Below are 24,656 nucleotides of genomic sequence, written 5' to 3' on the forward strand. Positions count from 1 at the left end.
AATCTCTCTGGATGGGTGGCAGACTACATAAGAGTTCCTCAAATTCCTTAAATGTATTGAGTTTTTAAAAGTTACACCACCACGCAATATTTAATGGCTAAAGGGCTCTAGTTCTGAAGATCTGTTGCACAATAATGTGAAAATGCTTAACACTACCGAACTGTACACTTAAAATGGTTAAGATGGTAAATTTTGTTATGTGTTTTTACCACAATAATAATAATAATGTTACACGACCATGAACTTGGAGGGCAAAGCTCAACAATGTCAGTAGGACAATTTTCCCCAAGTGGAGACTCATCAGTCACAAACAAACCATGTCAGAAAGCTTTTCTGCTGCTCTCAGTTGCACTTTTCTTTGCTATCAACTCTTTGGGAATGTATTTTTTTACCTGAAAGGCATCTGACTGTATCTGCCTTATATATGCTAAATAGAGCAGTCTTCAAATATTTATTTTTGGCAAGGTATTTAGGAATAAAATAAACCCTTTAGGTAATAATAATGAGTAAGCAGACCTCTCTCCATGGGAGTTTTCCTTAAGTACTTGTTTTAAAAATGCAAACAAACCCAGGAACTGTCACGGTGACATATGGAGGCTCGGTTGGTAGCTGGACACAGAGTAAAATCACTAATGTAGAGACATTTGGAGCCTTTGGATGGGCTGGCTAGCGGGTAGAGTAACTCTCTAGCATGCAAATCCAAATTATCCAGAGGAATAATCATTAATTCTGGGAATAACCAACTTCATCTGCTGTCAATAAACACTGGAGAAAGAAATTTAAAAGCACAGAATCCCTACAAATAACTTAAAGCCACAAAGATAAGGTCCAGAACTGGGGTGATGGCCTTCAGAAAATACTTATAACCCAACTCTCCTGATGTTGGTAGGTAAAACTATAAACACTTTCAACATACAGATAATGAGAATAATAATAATAATCATGCCATCTTACATGAACAGAGTACGATCAATCTTTAAAATGCTTTTACATTTACTGCATAATTTCATTTTAAAAAGAACTTTGTGAAACAGGCTAATCATATAGTATTTTATGCATTTTGGAGATGAGAGACTACAAATGGCAGCATGTACTGGTTTGTTTAAATGAGGTTACTGCTCAGGTTTTCTCTGTTAGTCAACTTTGTAAACATTTCCTGGAACGTGAACATTTGGGCATAATGTAGAACACATTTCTGGGAGAAGAGTTAAATTTCCCTCTTCATTTACTTATTCCATCCCTACAAGAGGATGCCACTGAGCCCCTTAGTTTTGTGAAAAGGAAGAAGGGAGGATGCCTTGATGAAATCCCAGGAATATCCTGGACCAGTCCTCCATTCTCCTGGTGCTTATCTTACATTCCTGGCTTTCAACATCTTTCATTGTGAGAAAAATATGTCACTGTGCCAGTAAGAGGTCTTCTGCCCATTCTCATTCTCTTTTCTTTTCCCTCCTCATCCCTGAGAGGACAGGGGCCTTTTAACACAATAATGGTGTGATCTTATCCACGTTTCATGCAGAAGAGTCTGACAGACCTAATACAATGCACGCTGGAAACTATCAAGGATCTGCAAGTGTCAGACTCTCCTGCAGAGATAGGAATCACAGTGGCCACAGCCTTGGGCACCACCACCAGAATGGCACAGGCTCTCCAGTGGGGAAGACCAAGAGGAAGAAAAAGGAACTCAAAAACACCCACCTCAGTGTGGCTTTGAAGTCCTGAAAAGCAACCTCCTAGGGTAGAGCAGGGAAATGCTTTGCCCCATCCTGCCAATAGCAAGTTCATTTTCTTTCTGGTCCTGGGTTCTATTTTCACACCCTCCCATTACACAATAAAATTAAAGCTCCCTTTCAGCACTAGTTCTCTGCAGCTGTCTTCTTTTATCTGACTTCTGTAGATTGTTTTAAAACTATTTTAGGTGGTTTTGGGAAAATTCCACATTTATTTAATACAGCCTGTGATTTTTGCTTCAAGGAAAGCTTTAAGTAATCTTGCCAGTTCTGGGGAGGGGGGAAGGGTAAAGCTTTAGAAGACACTGAAATAAAAGCCCAGACACTTTTGGAGTTAATTTTTCCAGTTTTTTTTTTTTTAAAACAGCTTTCAGGTCTTAAATGCAGTCACAGATCAATAACATTGCATTTTGCTAAAAGAACCCTTCTTACCATTCCCCTCCCTGAACCAGCTTCTCCTTTTACAGTATTTATGTGCACTCGGCAGCCAGAGCCTGCAGAGGCGAAAGGAGACAGTCAGTGTCCTTAGGTGCTCGCCTGCAAGTCAGGAGTGGGGAGGCTGTGTACCTGGCAGTATGGTCCCCTGACTGTACCTCTGTTGTGTGGCACAGGAGACAAACTTCAGGCACCTGGAGGGGACACTGCACAGCCCCTGACAACAGTACTTCAGAAGCACAGCTGTTTCCTGCCCCTCACCTGCAGCAGCTGGTCCACCTGCAATTTCTGCAGTCTCTTGGGTAGAAAGTGCTGTCAGCAAGCCAGTTTGTGCTCCCAGCTCACTTCTGGCGCCTATGCTAGGACCCCATGATGAAGGCAAGGAGTCTTCATTGTGCTAATTCAGCCCTGTCACACACTGTGGCAGACTGTGCCCTCAGTTCCTACCTTCACCTCTCTGCATCTCCCTGTCATCCTTCCCCTGTCTCCCAGCCGTGCTAGATGTGGGGTGCACAAGTCAGCAAACTCCAGATGGGAAACAAGCACTGGTGCCCCGTTTACAGGATGGTCCCTAACCCTCAAAGGCAATTCCCTTCAGGGGCCTCTAAATTCATGGGACAATTACCAAGAAGGGCATGAAAAAGAGAGCGGCACAGGGCTCCTTAAATGTCTATTAATGTTTTGGATAGTTTCTGCACCCCCCTCATTCTCTCATTATTTTGGATCAGGGGAGATCAACACACAGTGGGGGCATGCAGGGTTTACTTTGAACTTAGCTGTTGAAGACTTAGCATCCACCCATGTGGCCACTCAGCAGAAGCTGCAGACGGGCCAGCTGCAGAAGGCCAGGGGCAGGGAACAGCTGTACCTTTACAGGGTCATCATGCAGAAAGCTGTGCAGGGGCCCCGCTGGCTCATCATCTTTTAGTTATGAGATGTCCAAATGGTAATCCACTTTCAGCTTGGCCACCAGATGTCGAGAAAGACCCCTTCCAGGGAAGCTTCACAGTACCTTGGTATAAACATGCAGCACCTGCTACCAGCACCACAGAGCGGCCAGGTGGTGCCGGGCTCCTTGCTTTGCTGCCACACCATGTGGTATTCCTCTCCCTGCATGTCCACTAGAGTGACTGCTCTGAGGCACACCAGAGGGTGAGCGACCCTGGATCTATAGGAGCTATGGAATTCCAGCCTTGTCTTCTCAGTCTCCTTTTTTCTGTCTCAGGGGGCCTTAAAGAAGACTTTTGGAATGGAAGAGATGAGCCGATCTGATTTGAGACATTTAGTCCTAACTCTTTCTTCTCTACCTACTCAGACAATTTAGGGTTACAAGAGGACCTAACTTGTCTTCCTGGTATTACTACTCTGTACCCCCAAAGCAGGCCTTTTATGGTTGATTCTCCCCACAAAAATGTAATTTAAAAGGGGAGTGTTATTATGTTATGAGTGTATTTTCAAAGCTGTTAAGATGACTGGATTTACAAGGTTCCCTCAGAGGCACTGCATACTCTGGTACTATGGTCTGAATATTTGTGTCCCTCCAAAATTCATGTTGAAACCTAACTCCAAGGTTAAGAGGTGGGGTCTCTGGGAGGTGATCAGGAAATGAGGGTTTCCCCCTCATGAATGAGACTGGTGCTGTTCTAAAGGTCTTGAGGGAGCCCGTATGCTCCTTCTACCATGTGAGGACACATAGCAGCATCTGTGAGGAACAGGCCATCACCAGACATGAAATCTGCTGGTTCTTTGATCTTGGACTTTCCAGCCTCCAGAACTGTGAGCAATATATTTCTGTTGTTTATAAATTACCCAGTCTAAGGCATTTTGTTATAGCAGCAGGAATGGACTAAGACGGCTGGTTTGGAAGGACAACAAGCTGAGCAAATCAAGAAGAAAAATCAGCTTCATTATTTAATCCTCCCCTGCTTATGTCATCCACCCACATCTCAATTTTCCTTGCACAGTACTGCACTCTGGCTGCCAAGCTTGAGGGTTTATCCCCTAGCTTCCCCATTTTCCCTGCTGAAGGGCTAGATGGATGGTTCCTTCCACTTGTCAGTTTCACTGAGTCTAGATCTCAGGGGCACTTTTAACCTTCCATAAATGGACACAAAAACTCTGAGCTGCAAAACATGGTGCAAAAGTATCAAGCATGTATCATCATTTATTGCCATTTTGTATGCATTCCTGAGAAAATCATACATTGTACCAGCTAATTTTTTGTTAATTTTTTGTAGAAGCAGGATTTTGCCATGTTGCCCAGGCTGGTCTCTAACTCCTGTACTCAAGAAATCCGCCCGCCGTAGCCTCTGAAAGTGCTGGGATTACACGCTCACATGAGCCACCATAAAACTTTTTTAGTTCTGGGCTTTCTTCTACTTTTTCCTCTCAGTTTTCACTCATATTCCCCTGAGAGTAGCAAGAGCTTCCTGAAACACAACCACAAAGTACTCTCTGCCATTTCTCTGGATCCTGATCCTGGTTAAAATTGGGAATGGAAACACCCAAACCCTATTTGCTGGCCTCTAGCATCTGTTTTCTCCCAGGAATACACTTCCTTCTACAGTGAATGAACACAGTCTGCCTGTTTCAAAGTATCTGACAGCTACTGTACTACGAGACACAAGTGAACTTCCAATAAATATTCATGGGGCAGGCTGCGATGACTCAGTCACCCTGCAGTTGTCAGACCTTGATGGTAAGAAACAGAGACTTGTGCCACTTTAAATCTGCCAGCAGTTTTTTGGAACCATCTTAGGGGAAGTGTGTGTGTTACTTTGGGAAAGTCAATTCGGCAGACCTTTTGGTTATGTAAATGTAGGACCAATATTGGATTCTGACTTGGAGGCAGTCAAAGCCATTCTGTCCTGTATCATAAGCCTGAGGGCTATCTTTATTGTGAGTAAAGAATATCTTTGCAGGTAATCATGTTATTGACTGGGAGAGTGAACCTAAGGCTGGGTTTGATGCTGAAACTGACTTTCTCTGTCTTGGTGTCTAAGAGGAGGTCTGAACTCCAAGAAGGGGAAAATGTTGAAAGATGCTCCTCTCAGCAGTAGCTGGTGGTGGGTGGGATAGAGGAAGAGGAGAGTCTAGTGGGTTCTCTGTTCATGGCCATGGCTTAGGAATTAAGGAGCAGTGAAGTGCAACATCCATTTAAAGATTTTTTCTTTGCTATAATTCCCTTGACTCTCCCCAAGCCTTTAGCCAAGTTTTGTAAAGCTGGCCTTTGCTATGATTTAGCAGATTAATGTGAGGGCTTGAAGCCACACGCTGGGCAGCATAGTGGTAGCTTGGAGATACTGGCTAATGAAGTGGAAGGAGTGGAGCATCGGAGCAGGCAGGCTGCTGAACGGGGCAACAAGTATAGCCAGGCTGCCCAGGTGCTGCTCAAGGATGATATCAGCAGCTCTCAGGGAGGGAGCACTAGTCAAAGGTAAAGCATCCTGCATATGATCAGGGTCAGAGGATGTGTTCTTCTTTGGGTATCAAATGGGATGGTGACCTTGGAAGACAGTGGGAACACCTGGGCTATACTTGCTATACTTATGACTGAAAACTCTTTATATTAAGACAGCTGGGTTTCTTATGCTTGTCATATCCATTGGCACTATGCCGAGTCTCCCCACCTATCTCCTCTAGCGCCTGTGACATTTCCACAAATCACTTGATGTTTTGCACAAAGAAGATCATCTAAACTTTGAAGTGATATTTATTTCTGACCCTGTCATTCTTCCCATTATCCATGTAAAAAGCAGATGAAATATTGCCAAGTACCAGTCATCACATACCATTATGTTAACAGCATAAACTATTCACATTCATAATAAATATCTAATGGTAATAAAACACAAAGGTAATTTGGTGCCTGTGTTTAACATACATGTGGCTTCCTTCCTTAACCTGAGTTATTTTTTTATCACCATTTATTCACTGTCGGGATGTATATATGCTCTGAAAATATACTGCAATTAGAACCACTCAAGGCAACTTACTTTCTATTGGGACTCCATTTGTTAACCAGCTAATTCTGGGTTTGGGGTTGCCATTAGCTCTGCAGATCAAGGTCCCATCCTCTCCTGGGGACAGCACAAGATTTTGAGGGGCTGTGATCCAGTATGGAGCCGCTTTATAGGAGGAAGAAAAAAGACCAAAAGTCTGAATCAAATAAGCATTTTAGCAAAAGAACATACTGAACTATTTTAATAATACAAGCAAGTACTTCACACTAAATTAGTCTCATTTTTTTTGAGCGAATAGATTTATAAACAATGCTTTAAAGAACACTTAAGATTTTCAAAGAATGTTTAAAGAGACTCACTGACGTATATGTATTATTTCTAGACCTGTTTGATACAAATTTCATTTTCTCATTTTATATTAAAATTAATCAGACACCAAAGAGGTGACAGATTTATCTAAGCACACAGAGAAAATTACATGTACAGGTAGGGCTAAGAAACACAAATTTAAATTCTGGACCAGGCATGGTGGCTCATGCCTGTAATCCCAACACTTTGGGAAGCCAAAGTGGCTGGATCACTTGAGGTCAGGAGTTCGAAACCAGCCTGGCCAACATGGTAAAACCCTGTTGCTATTAAAAATACAAAAAAAAAAAATTAGCCAGGTGTGGTGGTGGGCACCTGTAATCCCACCTACTTGGGAGGCTGAGGCAGGAGAATTGCTTGAACCCGGGAGGTGGAGGTTGCAGTGAGCCAAGATAGCACCATTACACTCCAGCCTGGGCAACAGAGCGAGACTCCAACTCAAAATAATAAATAAATAAATAAAATAAATTCTGAGCCCTGTAGAATATATATAATTAGGAAGCAACTTAAAAACATCATTTTTGAAAAGTTGCAAAAGTATTATAGAGCGTTTGCATACCTCCTTCCCTCAGCTTCCTCTAATGTTAACATCTTATGTGACCATGGTCTAGTTACCTAACGAAAAGTTAACAATGGTACTTAACTAAACTACACATTCTGTTAGGATTTCCGTTTTTGCATTAATGTCTTGTTTCTGTCCCAGGATCCTGTCCTAGACACCGTATTTACTTGTAACGTCTTTTGCATTTACTTGTCATTGTCTCCAATCTGACAATTTCTTGGTCTTTCCTTGTCTTTTGTGACCCTGACACTTTTGAAGAGTACTGGTCAGTTATTTCGTAGACTGTCTTACAGCTTAGGTTTGTCTGATGTTTTCTCACGATTACCCTGAGGTTTTGGGCTTTTGAGAATATCCCAAAGGTAATGAACCCTTCTACTTGTACCATATGGGGGAATATATGATATCAAACATGACTTATTATTATTGACGTTAACATTCATCACTTGGTTAAGACAGTGTTTGCCAGGTTTCTCCACTCCAAAGTTACTATTTCCCTGGATTCCATACTGTGTTCATTAGTGTCCAGCATACACTCAAGAAGAGGGAAAGTAAGCTCCATCTTCTAAAGAAAGCAGTAATAAAGTATTTGTGGACCCGCTAAAACTTCCCCAGTAATTAATTTCTGTGGGATAGAAACACTTTGAAGCTATGCAAATATCCTGTTTCTCCTTAAAGTTTCACCCACTAATTTTAGCATTCATTGTTTGATCTTGCCGGCTCTAGTTATTACTGTGGGATTCTAATATTGACTTTTCTATTTCCTTCATTATTCCTATATTCATTAACTGGGATTCTTCTGTGAGGAAGATTTGAACAAGTAAATTTTTAACCTGATTTAGATGCACTACCAATAGCAATGAGAAGAGAGTCAAGGTACCATGAATGTTGACATAACTTTACATTTACCATTACTAAAAATGTAATGAAAACCACATTTAATTAAAGTTTCAGGGTCTCTCATGAAGGCAAGAAGAATGGATTTTAAACAATATACCTTTAACTCTAACAGAAATGGTATGGTGGATGGCTCCTAATGCGTTTTTTGCTATACATTGGTAATTTCCAGAGTCTGCTTCTGAAACATGAATGATCTGCAAGGTTTTCTCAAAGTTCTTATAAACTGTCCTGTTTTTGGGTAGCATTCCATCTTCCTTTGCCCAGTAAATAATTGGGGTAGGCCTGATAGGATAAATAAATAATGATGTTACAAAAAAGAAATCCACCTATTACTACTCTTGAGGATGAATTTTCATGCAACTTTGTAACAAATCTTTATTAAAAAATCATAAGAAATAAATAGATATTTTAATTAGCACCACACTTTTATAAATAATGCTCACAGTTTTACGTTTTCACATAATCAGAACTATACTAATTGATGGCACACCATAAACTTTGATGTCAATGATACAGTATGAATGCCAGCATGAGTTGCTTTACTGATGGGGCCTAATTATTTTTTTCAACGTTGTGACTAATAAGGAACTCTTGGAAATTTTTACATGAAGCTACTATGTTAATCAAAAGAATTACTATTATATTAATGATACTGAATTATAATTTTTCATCAGCTGGGATTAAAAACATACAGAGAAAAACTCATAAACATATCTATGACCATAAACCTTTGTATACATTTCCATATCAAATGGAAGAATTTTCCTATTTTACAGCAGTCTATCTGATGATGTTAACTAAGTAATTAGGGAAAGAGCTTTTTTTCCTTAGTTTCATTATTAGTGACATTTAAAAATATTATTACACTAATTAAGAATAGATCAACCTTAGGTATTACTCATACCATTTGTCACCCAACCGTTTTGTTTTTTTGTTTTTTTTTTTTTTGAGATGGAGTCTTGCTCTGTCACCCAGGCTGGAGTGCAGTGGCACGATCTCAGCTCACTGCAAGCTCCGCCTCCGGGGTTCACGCCATTCTCCTGCCTCAGCCTCCTGAGTAGCTGGGACTACAGGTGCCCGCCACCATGCCTAGCTAATTTTTTGTATTTTTAGTAGAGATGGGGTTTCATTGTTTTAGTCAGTATGGTCTCAATCTCCTGATCTCGTGATCCACCCGCCTCAGCCTCCCAAAGTGCTGGGATTACAGGCGTGAGCCACCGTGCCTGGTCCCAACTGTGTTTTTTACTGTCATGGAATATGGAGACAGATGAAAAGTCAGAATATAGGCTTGGAGTTAGAAGATCTTTAGAATTCCAACCCTGTCCCTGGATTTCTGATCTTTTTGAGGCTTAGTTTCCTTAGTTGCCTTAATAGGGATAATAATGCTTGACTTGAACTAATGACTTTAGAAAGTTTTCATGAAGGTAAAATAAAAATCCATTCAACACAAAAATTTCCTAAGCACTGAACTATACACCAAGCACTGAGCTGTGTGTTGGGAAGATGATGAAGAAAATATGGTCCAGGCCCTCAGGAAGATAACAATATTTGTCAATAGAAATGCAAGTGACTCTGAATAAGAACAGCTCAGCCCAGAAGGGATCATCATGGCAGATGGGAGGCAGAACTAGATTGCAGCTCTGATGCAGATGGACAGAGCAGCATGTGGAGGCTTGCATCGTGAATTTTAGCTCCAGAATAACTGCAAGAACAAACCTGCTGAAAGGACTCACAGACTCTCTGAAGGAATTGGACTGCTCCTGCAGGACCCGGGAGATATCCCAAATACTGTGAGTGCCCAAACTGCAGACGTGAAAAACTGAAGGTTTGGTTTGCAGGAGAAGTTTCTGACTTTACCTGGAGCTGAGTCAATTTAGAGAGCTGAGTGAAATACAGGGGTAGAGGAAGCAGCAGGAAAGGCCCTGGGAGCTCGCTGGGTCCCCAAGCAGGCCATTCCTGCCTGGCACCACAGAGATCCTTCAGGAGGGCAGCCAGAGGTGTGGGGAAAATGCCACAGGGAGAAGGAAGTCTCCAGCTGAACTTTATAACAATTTGAACCAGACGAGAAACCTCCTGGCCAGAACTCGGGAAAGGGCATGAATCCAGCATGCAGACTCCATAGGCTGGGGAAGAACTAAGCCCTTTTCTTTTGCCGCTGGGAGGTGGATAGTCTGGGGCAAGTTCTCAAGCCCCGCTCACCCACTGCCTGGAAACAGACTTGGGGCTGTTAGGGTAGGCACTGTGGGAGTGAGACTGGCCTTTTGGTTTGCGTGGGAGCTGGGTGAGGCCTGTGACTGCTGGATTTCCCTCGCTTCCCCAACAACCTGCATGACTCAGCAGAGGGACAACTTGCATGACTCAGCAGAGGCAGCCTTAATCCTCCTAGGTACACAACTCCATTGATCTGGGAACCTCATCCCCTCCCCGACAGCAGCCACAGCAAGACCCAAAGAGAGTCTGAGCTCAGACACACCTAGCCCTACCCCCACCTGAGGGGCCTTCTCTACCAACTCTGGTAGCTGAAGACAAAGGGCATATAATCTTGGGAGTTCTAGTGTTCCACTCACCACCAGTTCCTCTCCATACTACCAGAACTGATACTCTCTGGAAAGCACCTGGCAGGAGGCCAACCAGCACAAAAATAGAACATTAAACCACCAAAGCTAAGAACCCTCACAGAGTCCATTTCAACCCCCTGCCACCTCCACCAGAACAGGTGCTGGTATCTATGGTGGAGAGGCCGATGGTTCACATCACAGGATTCTGTGCAAACAAACTCCATTAGCAGCCTGGAGATGGGTAGACTTGCCAGGTGGCTAGACCCAGAAAAGAGATAACAATCACTGCAGCTTGGCTCATAGGAAGCCACATCCATAGGAAAAAGGGGAGAGTACTACATCAAGGGAAAACCCCATGGGACAAAAGAATCTGAACAACAGACTTCAGCCCTAGACCTTCCCTCTGACAGAATCTACCCAAATGAGAAGGAACCAGAAAACCAACTCCGGTAATATGACTAAACAAGGCTTTTTAACACCCGCCAAAGAATCACACTAGTTCACCAGCAATGGATCCAAACCAAGAAGAAATCCCTGATTTACCTGAAAAAGAATTCAGAAGGTTAGTTATTAAGCTTATCAGAGAGGCACCAGAGAAAGGCAAAGCCCAATGTAAGGAAATCCAAAAAACAATACAAGAAGCAAAGGGAGAAATAGTCAAGGAAATAGACACTATAAAGAAAAACCAATCAAAACTTCAGGAAACACTGGACACACTTATAGAAATGCAAAATGCTCTGAAAAATCTCAGCAATAGAACTGAACAAGTAGAAGAGAGAAATTAAGAGCTTGAAGACAAAGTCTTTCAATGAACCCAATCCAACAAATACAGAGAGAAAAGAATAGGAAAATATGAACAAAGCCTCCAAGAAGTCTGGGATTATGTTAAATGACCAAACCTAAGAATACTCAGTGTTCCTGGGGAATAAAAGAAATCTAAAAGTTTGGAAAACACATTTGGAGGAATAATCGAGGAAAACTTTTCTGGCCTTGCTAGGGACCTAGACATTCAAATACAGGAAGCACAAAGAACACCTGGAAAACTCATCTCAAAAAGATGTCCAGGCACATTGTCATCAGGTTATCCAAAGTTAAGATGACGGAAATAATCTAAAGAGCTGTGAGACAAAAGCACGAGGTAACCTATAAAGGAACACCTATCAGATTAACAGCAGAGTTCTCAGCAGAAATCCTACAAGCTAGAAGGGATTGGGGCCCTATCTTCAGCCTCCACAAACAAAACAATTATCAGTCAAGAATTTTGTATCCAGCGAAACTAAGCATCATATTTGAAGGAAAGATACCGTCTTTTTCAGACAAATAAATGCTGAGAGAATTTGCCATTACCAAACCACCACTACAAGAACTGCTAAAAGGAGTTCTAAATCTTAAAACAAATCCTGGAAACACATCAAAACAGAACCTCTTTAAAGAATAAATCACACAGGACCTATAAAACAAAAATATAATTCAAAAAGCAAAAACAAAAAATAAAAAACCCAAGGTACACAGGCAACAAATAGCACAATGAATGCAAGAGTATCTCACATCTCAATACTAACATTGAATGTAAATGGCCTGAGTGCTCCACTTAAAAGATACAGAACTGCAGAATGGATAAGAACTCACCACCAACTATCTGCTGCCTTCAGGAGACTCACCTAACACATAAGGACTCACATAAACTTAAAATAAAGGAGTGGAAAAAGTTATTTCATGCAAATGGACACCAAAAGCAAGCAGGGGTAGCTATTTTTGTATCAGACAAAACAAACTTTAAAGCAACAGCAGTTAAAAGAGACAAAGAAGGACATTATATAATGGTAAAAGGCCTTGTCGAACAGGAAAATATCACAATCCTAAACATATATACACCTAACAATGGAGCTCCTAAATTTATAAAACAATTACTAATAGTCCTGAGAGTTTTTAGCGTGAAGGGCTGTTGAATTTTGTCGAAGGCCTTTTCTGCATCTATTAAGATGATCATGTGGTTTTTGTCATTGGTTCTCTTTATGTGATAGATTATGTTTATTGATTTGCATATGTTGAACCAGCCTTGCATCCCAGGGATGAAGCCGAGTTGATTGTGGTGGATAAGCTTTTTGATGTGCTGCTGGATTCAGTTTGCCAGTATTTTATTGAGGATTTTTGCATCAATGTTCATCAGGGATATTGGCCTGAAATTTTCTACTTTCGTTGTGTCTCTGCCAGGTTTTGGTATCAGGATGATGCTGGCCTCACAAAATGAGTTAGGGAGGATACCCTCTTTTTCTGTTGCTTGGAATAGCTTCAGAAGGAATGGTACCAGCTCCTTTTTGTACTTCTGGTGGAATTTGGCTGTAAATCCATCTGGTCCTGGGCTTTTTTTGGTTGGTAGGCTATTAATTACTGCCTCAATTTCAGAACTTCTTATTGGTCTATTCAGGGATTTGACTTCTTCCTAGTTTAGTCTTGGGAGGGTGAATTTGTCCAGGAATTTATCCATCTCTTCTAGATTTTCTAGTTTATTTGCATAGAGGTGTTTATAGTATTCTCTGGTGGTAGTTTGTATTTCTGTGGGATCAGTGGTGATATCCCTTTTATCATTTTTTATTGTGTCTATTTGATTCTTCTCTCTTTTCTTCTAGTCTGGCTAGTGGTCTATTTTGTTAATCTTTTCAAAAAACCAGCTCCTGGATTTATTGATTTTTTGAAGGGTTTTTCATGTCTCTATTGCCTTTAGTTCTGCTCTGATCTTAGTTATTTCTTGTTTTCTGCTAGCTTTTGAATTTGTTTCTGTTGCTTCTCTAGTTCTTTTAATTGTGATGTTAGGGTATCAAATTTAGATCTTTCCCACTTTGTCCTGTAGACATTAGTGTATAAATTTTCCTCTAAACACTGCTTTAGCTGTACATTGTGATCCTGGTACATTGTGTCTTTGTTCTCATTGGTTTCAAAGAACTTATTTATTTCTGCCTTAATTTCGTTATTTACCCAGTAGTCACTCAGGAGCAGGTTGATCAGTTTCCATGTAGTTGTGTGGTTTTGAATGAGTTTCTCAATCCTGAGTTCTAATTTGATTGCAGTGTGGTCTGACAGACTGTTATGATTTCTGTTCTTTTGCATTTGGTGAGGAGTGTTTTACTTCCAATTATGTGGTCAATTTTAGAATAAGTGTGATGTGGTGCTGGAAAGAATGCATATTCTGTTGATTTGGGGTGGAGAGTTCTGTAGATGTCTATCAGGTCTGCTTGGTCCAGAGCTGAGTTCAAGTCCTAAATATCCCTGTTAATTTTCTGTCTCATTGATCTGTCTAATATTGACAGCAGGGTGTTAAAGTCTCCCACTTTTTTTTTTTTTTTTTTTTTTTGAGATGGAGTCTTGCTCTGTCACCCAGGCTGGAGTGCAGTGGTGCGATCTCGGCTCACTGCAAGCTCCGCCTCCTGGGTTCACGCCATTCTCCTGCCTCAGCCTCCCGAGTAGCTGGGACTACAGGTGCCTGCCACCATGCCTAGCTAATTTTTTGTATTTTTTTTAGTACAGACGGGGTTTCACCATGTTAGCCAGGATGGTCTCGATCTCCTGACCTCGTGATCCACCCGCCTCAGCCTCCCAAAGTGCTGGGATTACAGGCGTGAGCCACCGCACCTGGCCATCTCCCACTATTTTTGTGTGGGAGTCTAAGTCTCTTTGTATGTCTCTAAGAACTTGCTTTATGAATCTGGGTGCTTCTGTATTGGCTCCATATATTTTTAGGATAGTTAGCTCTTCTGGTTGCATTGATCCCTTTACCATTATGTAATACTCTTGTCTTTTTTGATCTTTGTTGGTTTAAAGTCTGTTTTATCAGACTACAACTGCAACCCTTGCCTTTTTTTTTTTTGCTCTTCATTTGCTTGGTAAATATTCCTCCATCCCTTTATTTTGAGCCTATGTGTGTATTTGCACATGAGGTTGGTCTCCTGAATACAGCACACTGATGGGTCTTGATTCGCTATCCAATTTGCCAGTCTGCGTCTTTTAATTTGGGCATTTAGCCCTTTACATTTAAGGTTAATATTGTTATGTGTGAATTTGATCCTGTCATTATGATGCTAGCTGGTTATTCTGTGCGTTAGTTGATGCAGTTTCTTCATAGTGTCGATGGTGTTTACAATTCGTTATGTTTTTGCAGTGGCTGCTTCTGGTTTTTCCTTTCCATATTTAGTGCTTCCTTCAGGAGATCTTGTAAGGCAGGCCTGGTGGTGACAAAACCCCTCAGCATTTGCTTGTCTGTAAAGGATTTTTATTTCTCCTTCACTTACGAAGCTTAGTTTGGCTGGATATGAAATTCTGGGTTGAAAATTCTTTTCTTTAAGAATGTTGAATATTGGCCCCCACTTTCTTCTGGCTTGTAGGGTTTCTGCCAAAAGATCCGCTGTTAGTCTGATGGGCTTTCCTTTGTGGAGAACCCAACCTTTCTCTCTGGTTGTCCTTAACATTTTTTCCTTCATTGCAACCTTGGTGAATCTGATGATTATGTGTCTTGGGGTTGCTCTTCTTGAGGAGTATCTTTGTGGTGTTCTCTGTATTTCCTGAATTTGAATGTTGGCCTCTCTTGCTAGGTTGGGGAAGTTCTCCTGGATAATATCCTGAAAAGTGTTTTCCAAATTGGTTCCATTCTCCCTGTCACTTTCAGGTACACCAATCAAACGTAGGTTTGGTCTTTTCACATAGTCCCATATTTCTTGGAGACTTCATTCATTCTTTTTCATTCTTTTTTCTCTAATCTTGTCTTCACACTTTATTTCATTAAGTTGATCTTCTATCTCTGTTATCCTTTCTTCCACTTGTTTGATTCAGCTATCAATACTTGTGTATGCTTCACGAAGTTCTCGTGCTGTGTTTTTCAGCTCCATCTAGTCATTTATGTTCTTCTCTAAACTGGTTATTCTAATTAGCAATTCCTCTAACCTTTTTTCAAGGTTCTTAGCTTCCTTGCATTGGGTTAGAATAAGCTCCTTTAGCTCGGAGGAGTTTACTATTACCCACCTTCTGAAGCCCACTTCTGTCAATTCGTCAAACTCATTTTCTGTCCAGTTTTGTTCCCTTGCTGGTGAGTAGTTGTGATCCTTTGGAGGAGAAGAGGCATTCTCGTTTTTGGAACTTTCAGACCTTTTGTACTGGTTTTTCCTCATCTTTGTGGATTTATCTACCTTTGGTCTTTGATGTTGGTGACCCCTTCATATGGGTTTTTTTGTGTGGACGTCCTTTTTGTTGATGCTGATGCTATTTCTTTCTGTTTGTTAGTTTTTGTTCTAATAGTCAGGGCCCTCTGCTGCAGGTCTGCTGGAGTTTGCTGGAGGTCCACTCCAGACCCTGTTTGCTTGGGTATCACCAGCGAAGGCTGCAGAACAGCAAAGGTTGCTGCCTGTTCCCTCCTCTGGATGCTTCATCTCAGAAGGGCACCTGCCAGATGTCAGCCGGAGCTCTCCTGTATGAGGTGTCTGTCGACCCCTGCTGGGAGGTGTCTCCCAGTCAGGAGGCACGGGGGTCAGGGACCCACTTGAGGAGTCAGTCTCTCCCTTAGCAGAGCTCGAGCACTGTGCTGGGAGATCTGTTGCTCTTTTCAGAGCCAGCAGCAGGAATGTTTAAATCTGCTGAAGCTGCGCCCACAGCTGCCCCTTCCCCCAGGTGCTCTGTCCCAGAGAGATAGGACTTTGATCTATAAGCCTTTGACTGGGGCTGCTGCCTTTCTTTCGGTGATGCCCTGCCCAGAGAGGAGGAATCTAGAGAGGCAGTCTGGGTACAGAGGCTTTGCTGAGCTGTGGTAGGCTCTGCCCAGTTCAAACTTCCTGGTGGGTTTGTTTACACTGTGAAGGGAAAACCACCTACTCAAGCCTCAGTAATGGCAGACGCCCATACCCCACCAACTTAGAGCATCCCAGGTCGACTTCAGACTGCAGTGTTGGCAGCCAGAATTTCAAAACAGTGGATCTTAGCTTGCTGGGCTTCATGGGGGTGGGATCCGCTGAGCTAGATGACTTGGCTCCCTGGCTTCAGCTCCCTTTCCAGGGGAGTGAATGGTTCTGTCTCACTGGCGTTCCAGGCACCACTGGGGTATGAAAAAAACCTCCTGCAGCTAGCTCGGTGTCTGCCCAAATGGTCGCCCAGTTTTTTGCTTGAAACCCAGTGCCCTGGTGGTGTAGGCACCCCAGGGAATCTCCTGGTCTGTGGATTGCAAAGACCGTGGGCAAAGCATAGTATCTGGGCCGGAATGCACTGTTCCTCCTGTTCCTCATGGCACAGTCCCTCACGGCTTCCCTTGGCTGGGGGGGGCGGAATTCCCCGACCCCTTGCACTTCCTGAGTGAGGTGACGCCCCCACCCTGCTTCGGCTCGCCCTCTGTGGGCTGCATCCACTGTCTAACCAGTCCCAATGAGATGAACCAGGTACCTCAGCTGGGAATGCAGAAATCACCCACCTTCTGCATTGATCTCACTGGGAGCTGCAGATTGGAGCTGCTCCTATTCAGCCATCTTTCTAGCCACCCAGAATACACATTCTATTCAACAGCACATGGAACTTTCTTGAAGATGGACCATATGATAGGCCACAAAATGAGCCTCAATAAATTTAAGAAAATTGAAATTATATCAAGCACTCTCTCAGACCACAGTGGAATAAAAGTGGAAATCAACTCCAAAAGGAACCTTCAAAGCCATGCAAAAACATGGAAATTAAATAACCTGCTCCTGAATGATCATTGGGTAGAAAACGAAATCAAGATGGAAATTAAAAAATTCTTCGAACTGAACGATAATAGTGACACAACCTATCAAAACCTCTGGGATACAGCAGAGGCAGTGCTAAGAGGAAAGTTCATAGCCCTAAACGCCTACATCGAAAAGACTGAAAGGGCACAAACTGACATTCTAAGGTCACACCTCAAGGAACTAGAGAAACAAGAACAAACCAAACCCAAACCCAGCAGAAGAAAGGAGATAAGATCACAGCAGAACTAAATGAAATTGAAACAAACAACAAAAAATACAAAAGATAAATGAAACAAAAAGCTGGTTCTTCAAAAAGATAAATACAATTGATAGACCATTAGCAAGATTAACCAAGAAAAGAAGGGAGAAAATCCAAATAACCTCATTAAGAAATGAAACAGGAGATATTACAACTGACATCACCAAAATACAAAAGCTCACTCAAGGCTGCTATGAACACCCTTACACACGTAAACTAGAAAACCTAAAAGAGATGGATAAATTCCTGGAAAAATACAACCCTCCTAGCTTAAATCAGGAAAAGTTAGATACCTTAAACAGACCAATAATAAGCAGCAAGATCGAAATAGTAATTAAAAAATTACCAAAAAAAGTCCATGACCACATGGATTCACAGCAGAATTCTACCAGACATTCAAAGAAGAATTGGTACCAATCCTTTTGACACTACTCCACCAGAAAGAGAGAACCCTCCCCAATTCATTCTATGAAGCCAGCATCACCCTAATACCAAAACCAGGAAAGGACATAACCAAAAAAAGAAACTATGGACTGATATCCCTGAGGAACATAGATGCTAAAATCCTTAAAAAAATACTAGGTGACTGAATCCAGCAACATATCAAAAAGATAATCCACCATGATCAAGTGGGTTGTATACTAGGGATGCAGGGATGGTTTAACATACACAAGTCAATAAATGTGATACACCACATAAACAGAATTAAAAACAAAAATCGCATGATCATCTCAATAGATGCAGAAAAAGTATCTGATAAAATCCAGCATCCCTTTATTATTAAAACTTTCAGCAAAATCAGCATGTAATGAACATACCTCAATGTAATAAAAGCCATCTATGTCAAACCCACAGCCAACATAATACTGAGTGGGGAAAAGTTGAAAGCATTCCCTCTGAGAAATGGAATAAGACAAGAATGCCCACACTTACCACTCCTCTTCAACATAGTACTGGAAGTCCTAGCCAGAGCAATCAGACAAGAGAAAGAAATAAAGGGTATCCAAATTCGTAAAGAGGAAGTCAAACTGTCACTGTTTGCTGATGATATGATCATTTACCTTGAAAACCCTAAAGACTTCTCCAGAAAGGCCCTAGAACTCATAAAAGAATTTAGCAAAGTTTCCAGATACAAGATTAATGTACACAAATCAGTAGCTCTTCTATACACCAACAACAACCAAGTAAAGAGTCAAATCAAGAACTCAACCCCCTTTATAATAGCTGCCAAAAAAAAAAAATCCTTAGGAATATACCTAACCAAGGAGGCAAAAGACCTCTACAAGGAAAACTACAAAACACCACAGAAAGAAATCACAGACGACACAAATGAAAACACATCCCATGCTCATGGAAGGGTAGAATCAATATTGTGAAAATGACATACTGCCAAAAGCAATCTACAAATTCAATGCAATCCCCATCAAAATACCACCATTATTCTTTACAGAATTAGAAAAAAAATTCTAAAATTCATATGGAACCAAAGAAGACCCCACACAGCCAAAGCAAGACTAAGCAAAAAGAACAAATCTGGAGGCCTCACACTACCTGATTTCAAACTATACTATAAGGCCATGGTCACCAAAACAGCTTGATACTGGTATAAAAATACGCACATAGACCAGTGGAACAGAATAGAGAACCCAGAGATAAACCCAAATACTTACAGCCAACTGATCTTCGACAAAGCAAACAAAAACATAAAGTGGGGAAAGGACACCCTTTTCAATAATTGGTGTTGGGATAATTGGCTAGCCACATGTAGGAGAATGAAACTGGATGTTCATCTCTCACCTTATATAAAAACCAACTCAAGATGAATTAAGAACTTAAATCTAAGACCTGAAATTATAAAAATTCTAGAAAATATCATAGGAAAACCCCTTCTAGATATTGGATTAGGCAAGGAATTCATGACCAAGAACCTGAAAGCAAATGCAATAAAAACAAAGATAAATAGCTGGGACTTAATTAAATTAAAGAGCTTTTGCATGGCAAAAACAACAGTCAGCAGAGTAAACAGACAACCCACAGAGTGGGAGGAAATCTTCACAATCTATACATCTGACAAAGGACTAATATCCAGAATCTACAATAAACTCAAACAAATCAGCAAGAAAAAAACAGACAATCCCATCAAAAACTGGGCTAAGGACATGAATAGACAGTTTTCAAAAGAAGATACACAAATGGCCAACAAACATGAAAAAAATGCTCAACATCACTAATGATCAGGGAAATGCAAATCAAAACCGCAATGCAGTACCACCTTACTCCTGCAAGAATGGCCATAACCAAAAAATCAAAAAAACAGTAGATGTTGGCATGGATGCGGTTATCAGGGAACACTTCTACAGTGCTGGTGGGAATGTAAACTAGTACAGCCCCTATGGAAAACAGTGTGGAGATTCCTTAAAGTACCAAAAGTAGAACTGCCATTTCATCCAGGAATCCCACCACTGGGTATCTACCCAGAGGAAAAGAAGTCATTATACAGAAAAGATACTTGCACACGCATGTTTATAGCATCACAGTTTGCAACTGCAAAATCAGGGAACCAACCCAAATGCCCATCAATCAACAAGTGGATAAAGAAACTGTGGTATATATATATGTGATGGAATACTACTCAGTCATAAAAAGGAATGAATTAATGGCATTTGCGGTGACCTGGATGAGAATGTAGACTATTATTCTAAGTGAAGTAACTCAGGAATGGAAAACCAAACACTGTATATTCTCACTGATATGTGGGAGCTAAGCTATGAGGACACAAAGGCATAAGAATAATACAATGGACTTTGGGGACTTCAGGGGAAGGGTGGAGGAGTGTTGAGGGACAAAAGACTACAAATAGAGTGCAGTGTATATTGTTCGGGTGGTGGGTGCACCAAAATCTCACAAATCACCACTAAATAACTTACTCCACTAAATAACTTACTCATGTGACCAAACACCACCTGTACCCCAATAACCTATGGAAAATAAAAAATAATTTAAAAAAGCTTAGCCCAGTCATCACATGGAACCATGAGAAATAATAAATTATGGTTCAAGCAAAAAAAAAAAAAAAGAAATGCAAGTGGTATTAATTGATTATAATATTGGTTTGGCTTGTTTGGTTAAGTAAGAAATAAACTGAGCGTATGTATCTGATGAAATAGCTTCTAGAATTAAAACATGCTGTAAGTATAAAAATAAGTAGATTTTGAAAATCTATATACATGTGGAATCTGATAACATATTGATATTTCCTTATAGTCAGACTAATCTGCATCTCAGATGATATGAAGGTAAGAAGGAGATGGAGATGAAAGCATAGTTTCATAGTTTGAAATTATGAAAAAGCCATGAATTGTTTTGGAGGCCAGCTACTGTATTGAGCCATTGTCAGGAATTAGAAATATTTTGATTCTATAAGTCTGATGGCTGGTTTGTAAGTGATAGAGTCCCAATCTTGGTTTTACAACACTCCAAAGTTTTAAAAATTCTTTTGGGAGTATTGTGAAATTTCCAAATACCAACTATATTTTAGTTTTTTATGAAATATGTCATTTGTGGGAAAAGAAGTCATTAAATTGTGAGAATAGATACCTTCTGCTCCCAAAGGTTGGAGGCTGGCAGACTATGCCACTCTCTTACACCATAACGATGGAAACTGGGAGGATTTTTTTTCTTAATTCTAGCAGAAGATATAGGGTTTTAACATATCTTTAAAAGGGGGTTTTGCTAGTTTTCCGTAGCTTGAGGAGCTGAGTAATGCATAGTGTGATTTCCTGCTTCGGCCAGTGGAGGCCTCCACGTGCCTCCTGAAGTCAAGTTTTCCTGGATTCAGGAAGGAATGTGAAACCAATGAGTTGCCTGTCAAGGACAGCAGGGATCACATGTGAGGGCAGCACGTTTCTGAGATTCTATTCCAGGTTTTCAGCAGATGCGCCCATACCAATGGTGTTTGCTCTGTGTCAGGCAAAAGACAGGGACTATATAGAAATTCCTTGTAACACAGAGCTAACATCACAGTTGCTTTTGTATTTGGGCAAGGCCTCCCTGCAACTCCTGTCAAAGGCGCATCAGTTCTGGGGTAGCTTCAATTTTGAAGTGTGCACAGATAAGTTATTTCAAAGAATCTAGGCTTGGCCTTGTGACCTGCCAATAGGAAGTAGGTGAAGGGACAGTGTGCTAGTTCTGAGGCTAGGATTTAAGAGGCAGGCCCTGTGCATGTTGTCTGTTGTTAGGAGAATAAGCCAGGACAAGACTGCAAGAGAGATGTTAGCAACTTATGGCCATCAACTCAGATGCCCCAGTTAACAGCCAGTAGACCCCAAGAGCAGTGGACCCACTGCTGAGCCACCTAACAGATGCATGAGCATGCTTAACTGAAATTAGCCGAACCTTGCTGGTTAGAGGACAACTGCTCTGTAGACCTCTTGACAAGTGATCAGTAATCAATAGCTATTATTTTTAAGCCACTAAATTTGAGGTGGCTGGTTACAAACTAGCAAAATAATATACTCTAATTATAATCATAGCAGTCACAAGGTGATTACTGATACTTATTCTAATACTACTATATTAACAAAATATTTTAACAATAATATGAGAACTAATATTTCAACAATCATAAGGTGATTACTGATACTTATTTCAATATGATTACTATTACATTAAAAAAACATTTTAACAATAATATGAGATTCATATGCCTACTTTGGAAATAATTACCAAATTTTTCTTGATGCTTGCTAGAATTAGTAGAAGACAATGACTCCTCCTATGATATTATTAACCTCTCTCTACCAACCTACTATATTTTTATAAGAAATGTACTTCAGGACAGAAAGTGTTAACTCACAGTCCTTCTGCAATGCACTCCAGTGAAAGCACATTTCCTCTTAATTCCTCTTTGTTACTTGCATTGCCTTCTGGAGTTAAAAATGTTGGTGGCCTCTCTCTACTTGATTTAGCTGCAAACAAGAAAATCAGTATGCGTTACAACTTATAAATATGTATTTCTATAAACACTTCATTGTCAAAAAAGCTGTCTAAAATTCCAATCCCTTTTTAAGCTATTTAACATTAATTGTGAAATTTGTTAAGCTACATACACATACACACTCTCTGCGTTATAAGTAGTCATCACTTACTCAGTTACCCAGGAACAGAAACAATTTTGGTGGCATAAGCACTAATAATAAGGACTGTTTTCCTTTTGTATACTCCCTTAATTTGGGTTAGGTTTTTACAAATTTTCTGTGGGTTAGAAAATTTTCAATATGTTGACATGGAGAGGAAAATCATGTTATCAAACTACATTTCCCTTAGGATTAGTGCTTAGGTCGAAGCAAAAATTAACTGTCTATCTTCTGGAAGATGTTAGGTTTTTATAAAGATATGGTTATAGAAGGGGTATTCTGGTTTACAGTGGGGACAACATTATAGCTAATACCACTGATTAATCATATTAAGATCCTCAAACTGTGAGGTTTATGGAAAACAAAAGTAGAGAGTTACTGACAGAGGTCTTGCAAATATTATGCCACAAAATAAGAATAATGGTGGAGTTAAATAAATGGAAATCATTTTCCTCAATAAAAAAATAAAGAGGATCCAAGTCAAAGATCTTAGGGATAGTTATACAGGCCATCTTCTTTTTTATGGAGGCCTTTCCAAAACATAGCCTTATCTTCTGAAGGTTTCTTAGAAAAACTTGGAGCAGAAATTACATCATCTTAAGGTTTTATAGCCCTTGAAGGTTTTCAACTCTTTAATGCATTATCTACTTGATGCTTATAAAAATTTAATGAAAAGGTCATATACTATGAATTATTCTCATTTCTCAGAAGAAAAAATTCAATGCCAGAAGAGATATTACTTGAGAAAAATTAGTTTTCCTAAGAATTTAGAGATTGTAGGGGGGAAACTTACTCCTCTAAAATCACTTTGGGAATGGTCTTGGGGCCCATATTTTTCAGGAGTATATTCAAATAAAATAACAGAAAGCAGCAGTTGTGGAGTGTCTATCTTGGTCACTGATGAGACCTTAATGTCTTTTACTTATATCTCAAGGGTGAAAAATTAATACAGCAGAAATTCTACCTTATGGATAATTAAGAGGACCCTTTATCCAAAACCCATTATTTTCATTCATAGACTCTACTTGAGAACATTTCCCTTAAGGGAATCAAATTCATTTCTATCTAAAATAATGAAGGTAAATGCTCTACTTTTAAAAAGATTACTTCCATTGAAGACAGTGACTTGGTCTGACTTACTTTTAAACAAAACTAAGAGAGAAATCTCATTGCTAATTATATTGATAATGTCACATGAAAACAGATGACAAGTGTGATGATTTACTATGAAATCCCCTTAATGTTAGTTGCTAAAAGCTTTGATGAGTCAGTATTCTAGCAAGTTAACGCACCCTGCCAACTCTTACTTAGTTCACAAGAAAAGTTTGGAACAGAACAAAACATGGAAAACATAATTCTGAACGTACGTGAAAGGTTTTTCCAAATCAGTGAAATGGTTCTTTACACGCAAACAGTTACAACAGGTTCCATTATTACACATACATCATGGAAAATGCTCTAGTGGCATGCTTCAAAGTTTATAGGTAAATTTCATAAGAAACATACATTTATACTAGTGGTATTTAACATATAACTAGAAATCTCATAAAGAAATAAGGTTAAATAGTCATGGAGGTGAAGTTAGTGAACTAAATTCTACAATGAAGGAGAGAATATCAGTTACAATCACCATAACTCACCACCATAAAACTCAGTGTCACTCAAATTAGCAGCTATAGTGTCATTCAATTCATCCACTGAAATAAACAGAATATTATGAAGAGGGCATAAAAGTGAGGGAGAAGGGTCAAAAAGTATTGGGCAATAAAAGCAAACATATGCAGCTATCCTGACCGAGTGCTGTTCCTATCAAGTAAAAACAGTGCTTTACATTGTACATGACTAACTCATTAATTTACTCAGCCACCCCCACCAGGAATATGCAGACATTTAACTTAAGCTGCAGGACTGCCAATAAGAGGCACTGTGGAGCATAAAGCACACACAAATGCTCAGAACACCAGGTGGTTCAGAAGGTTATCACGGAACCAGTCATGACAATAAAAGCAAAAAAT

At 40.3% G+C, this 24,656-nt stretch overlaps 1 protein-coding gene across 51 annotated transcripts in view; it reads right to left on the reverse strand.

Moving 5' to 3' along the window:
* NRCAM (neuronal cell adhesion molecule) overlaps positions 1-24,656 on the reverse strand; it is a 314,922-nt gene that overhangs the window by 53,330 nt on the left and 236,936 nt on the right. For 31 of the 51 annotated variants that reach the window (XM_009453893.5, XM_054687111.2, XM_024357605.3 and 28 more), the window contains 4 exons: positions 24,282-24,338; positions 22,362-22,473; positions 8,050-8,234; positions 6,161-6,292 (listed from right to left, as the gene is read on the reverse strand). In XM_009453893.5, the coding sequence (XP_009452168.3) occupies positions 6,161-6,292; positions 8,050-8,234; positions 22,362-22,473; positions 24,282-24,338 (486 nt within the window). The remainder of the gene's footprint in view (positions 1-6,160; positions 6,293-8,049; positions 8,235-22,361; positions 22,474-24,281; positions 24,339-24,656) is intronic. The other 20 variants (XM_024357607.3, XM_063813833.1, XM_009453894.5 and 17 more) reach the window with 1 other exon arrangement.

This window comes from Pan troglodytes, chromosome 6 (genome assembly GCF_028858775.2).
Source record: "Pan troglodytes isolate AG18354 chromosome 6, NHGRI_mPanTro3-v2.0_pri, whole genome shotgun sequence".
NCBI classification, from domain to species: Eukaryota; Metazoa; Chordata; class Mammalia; order Primates; family Hominidae; genus Pan; species Pan troglodytes.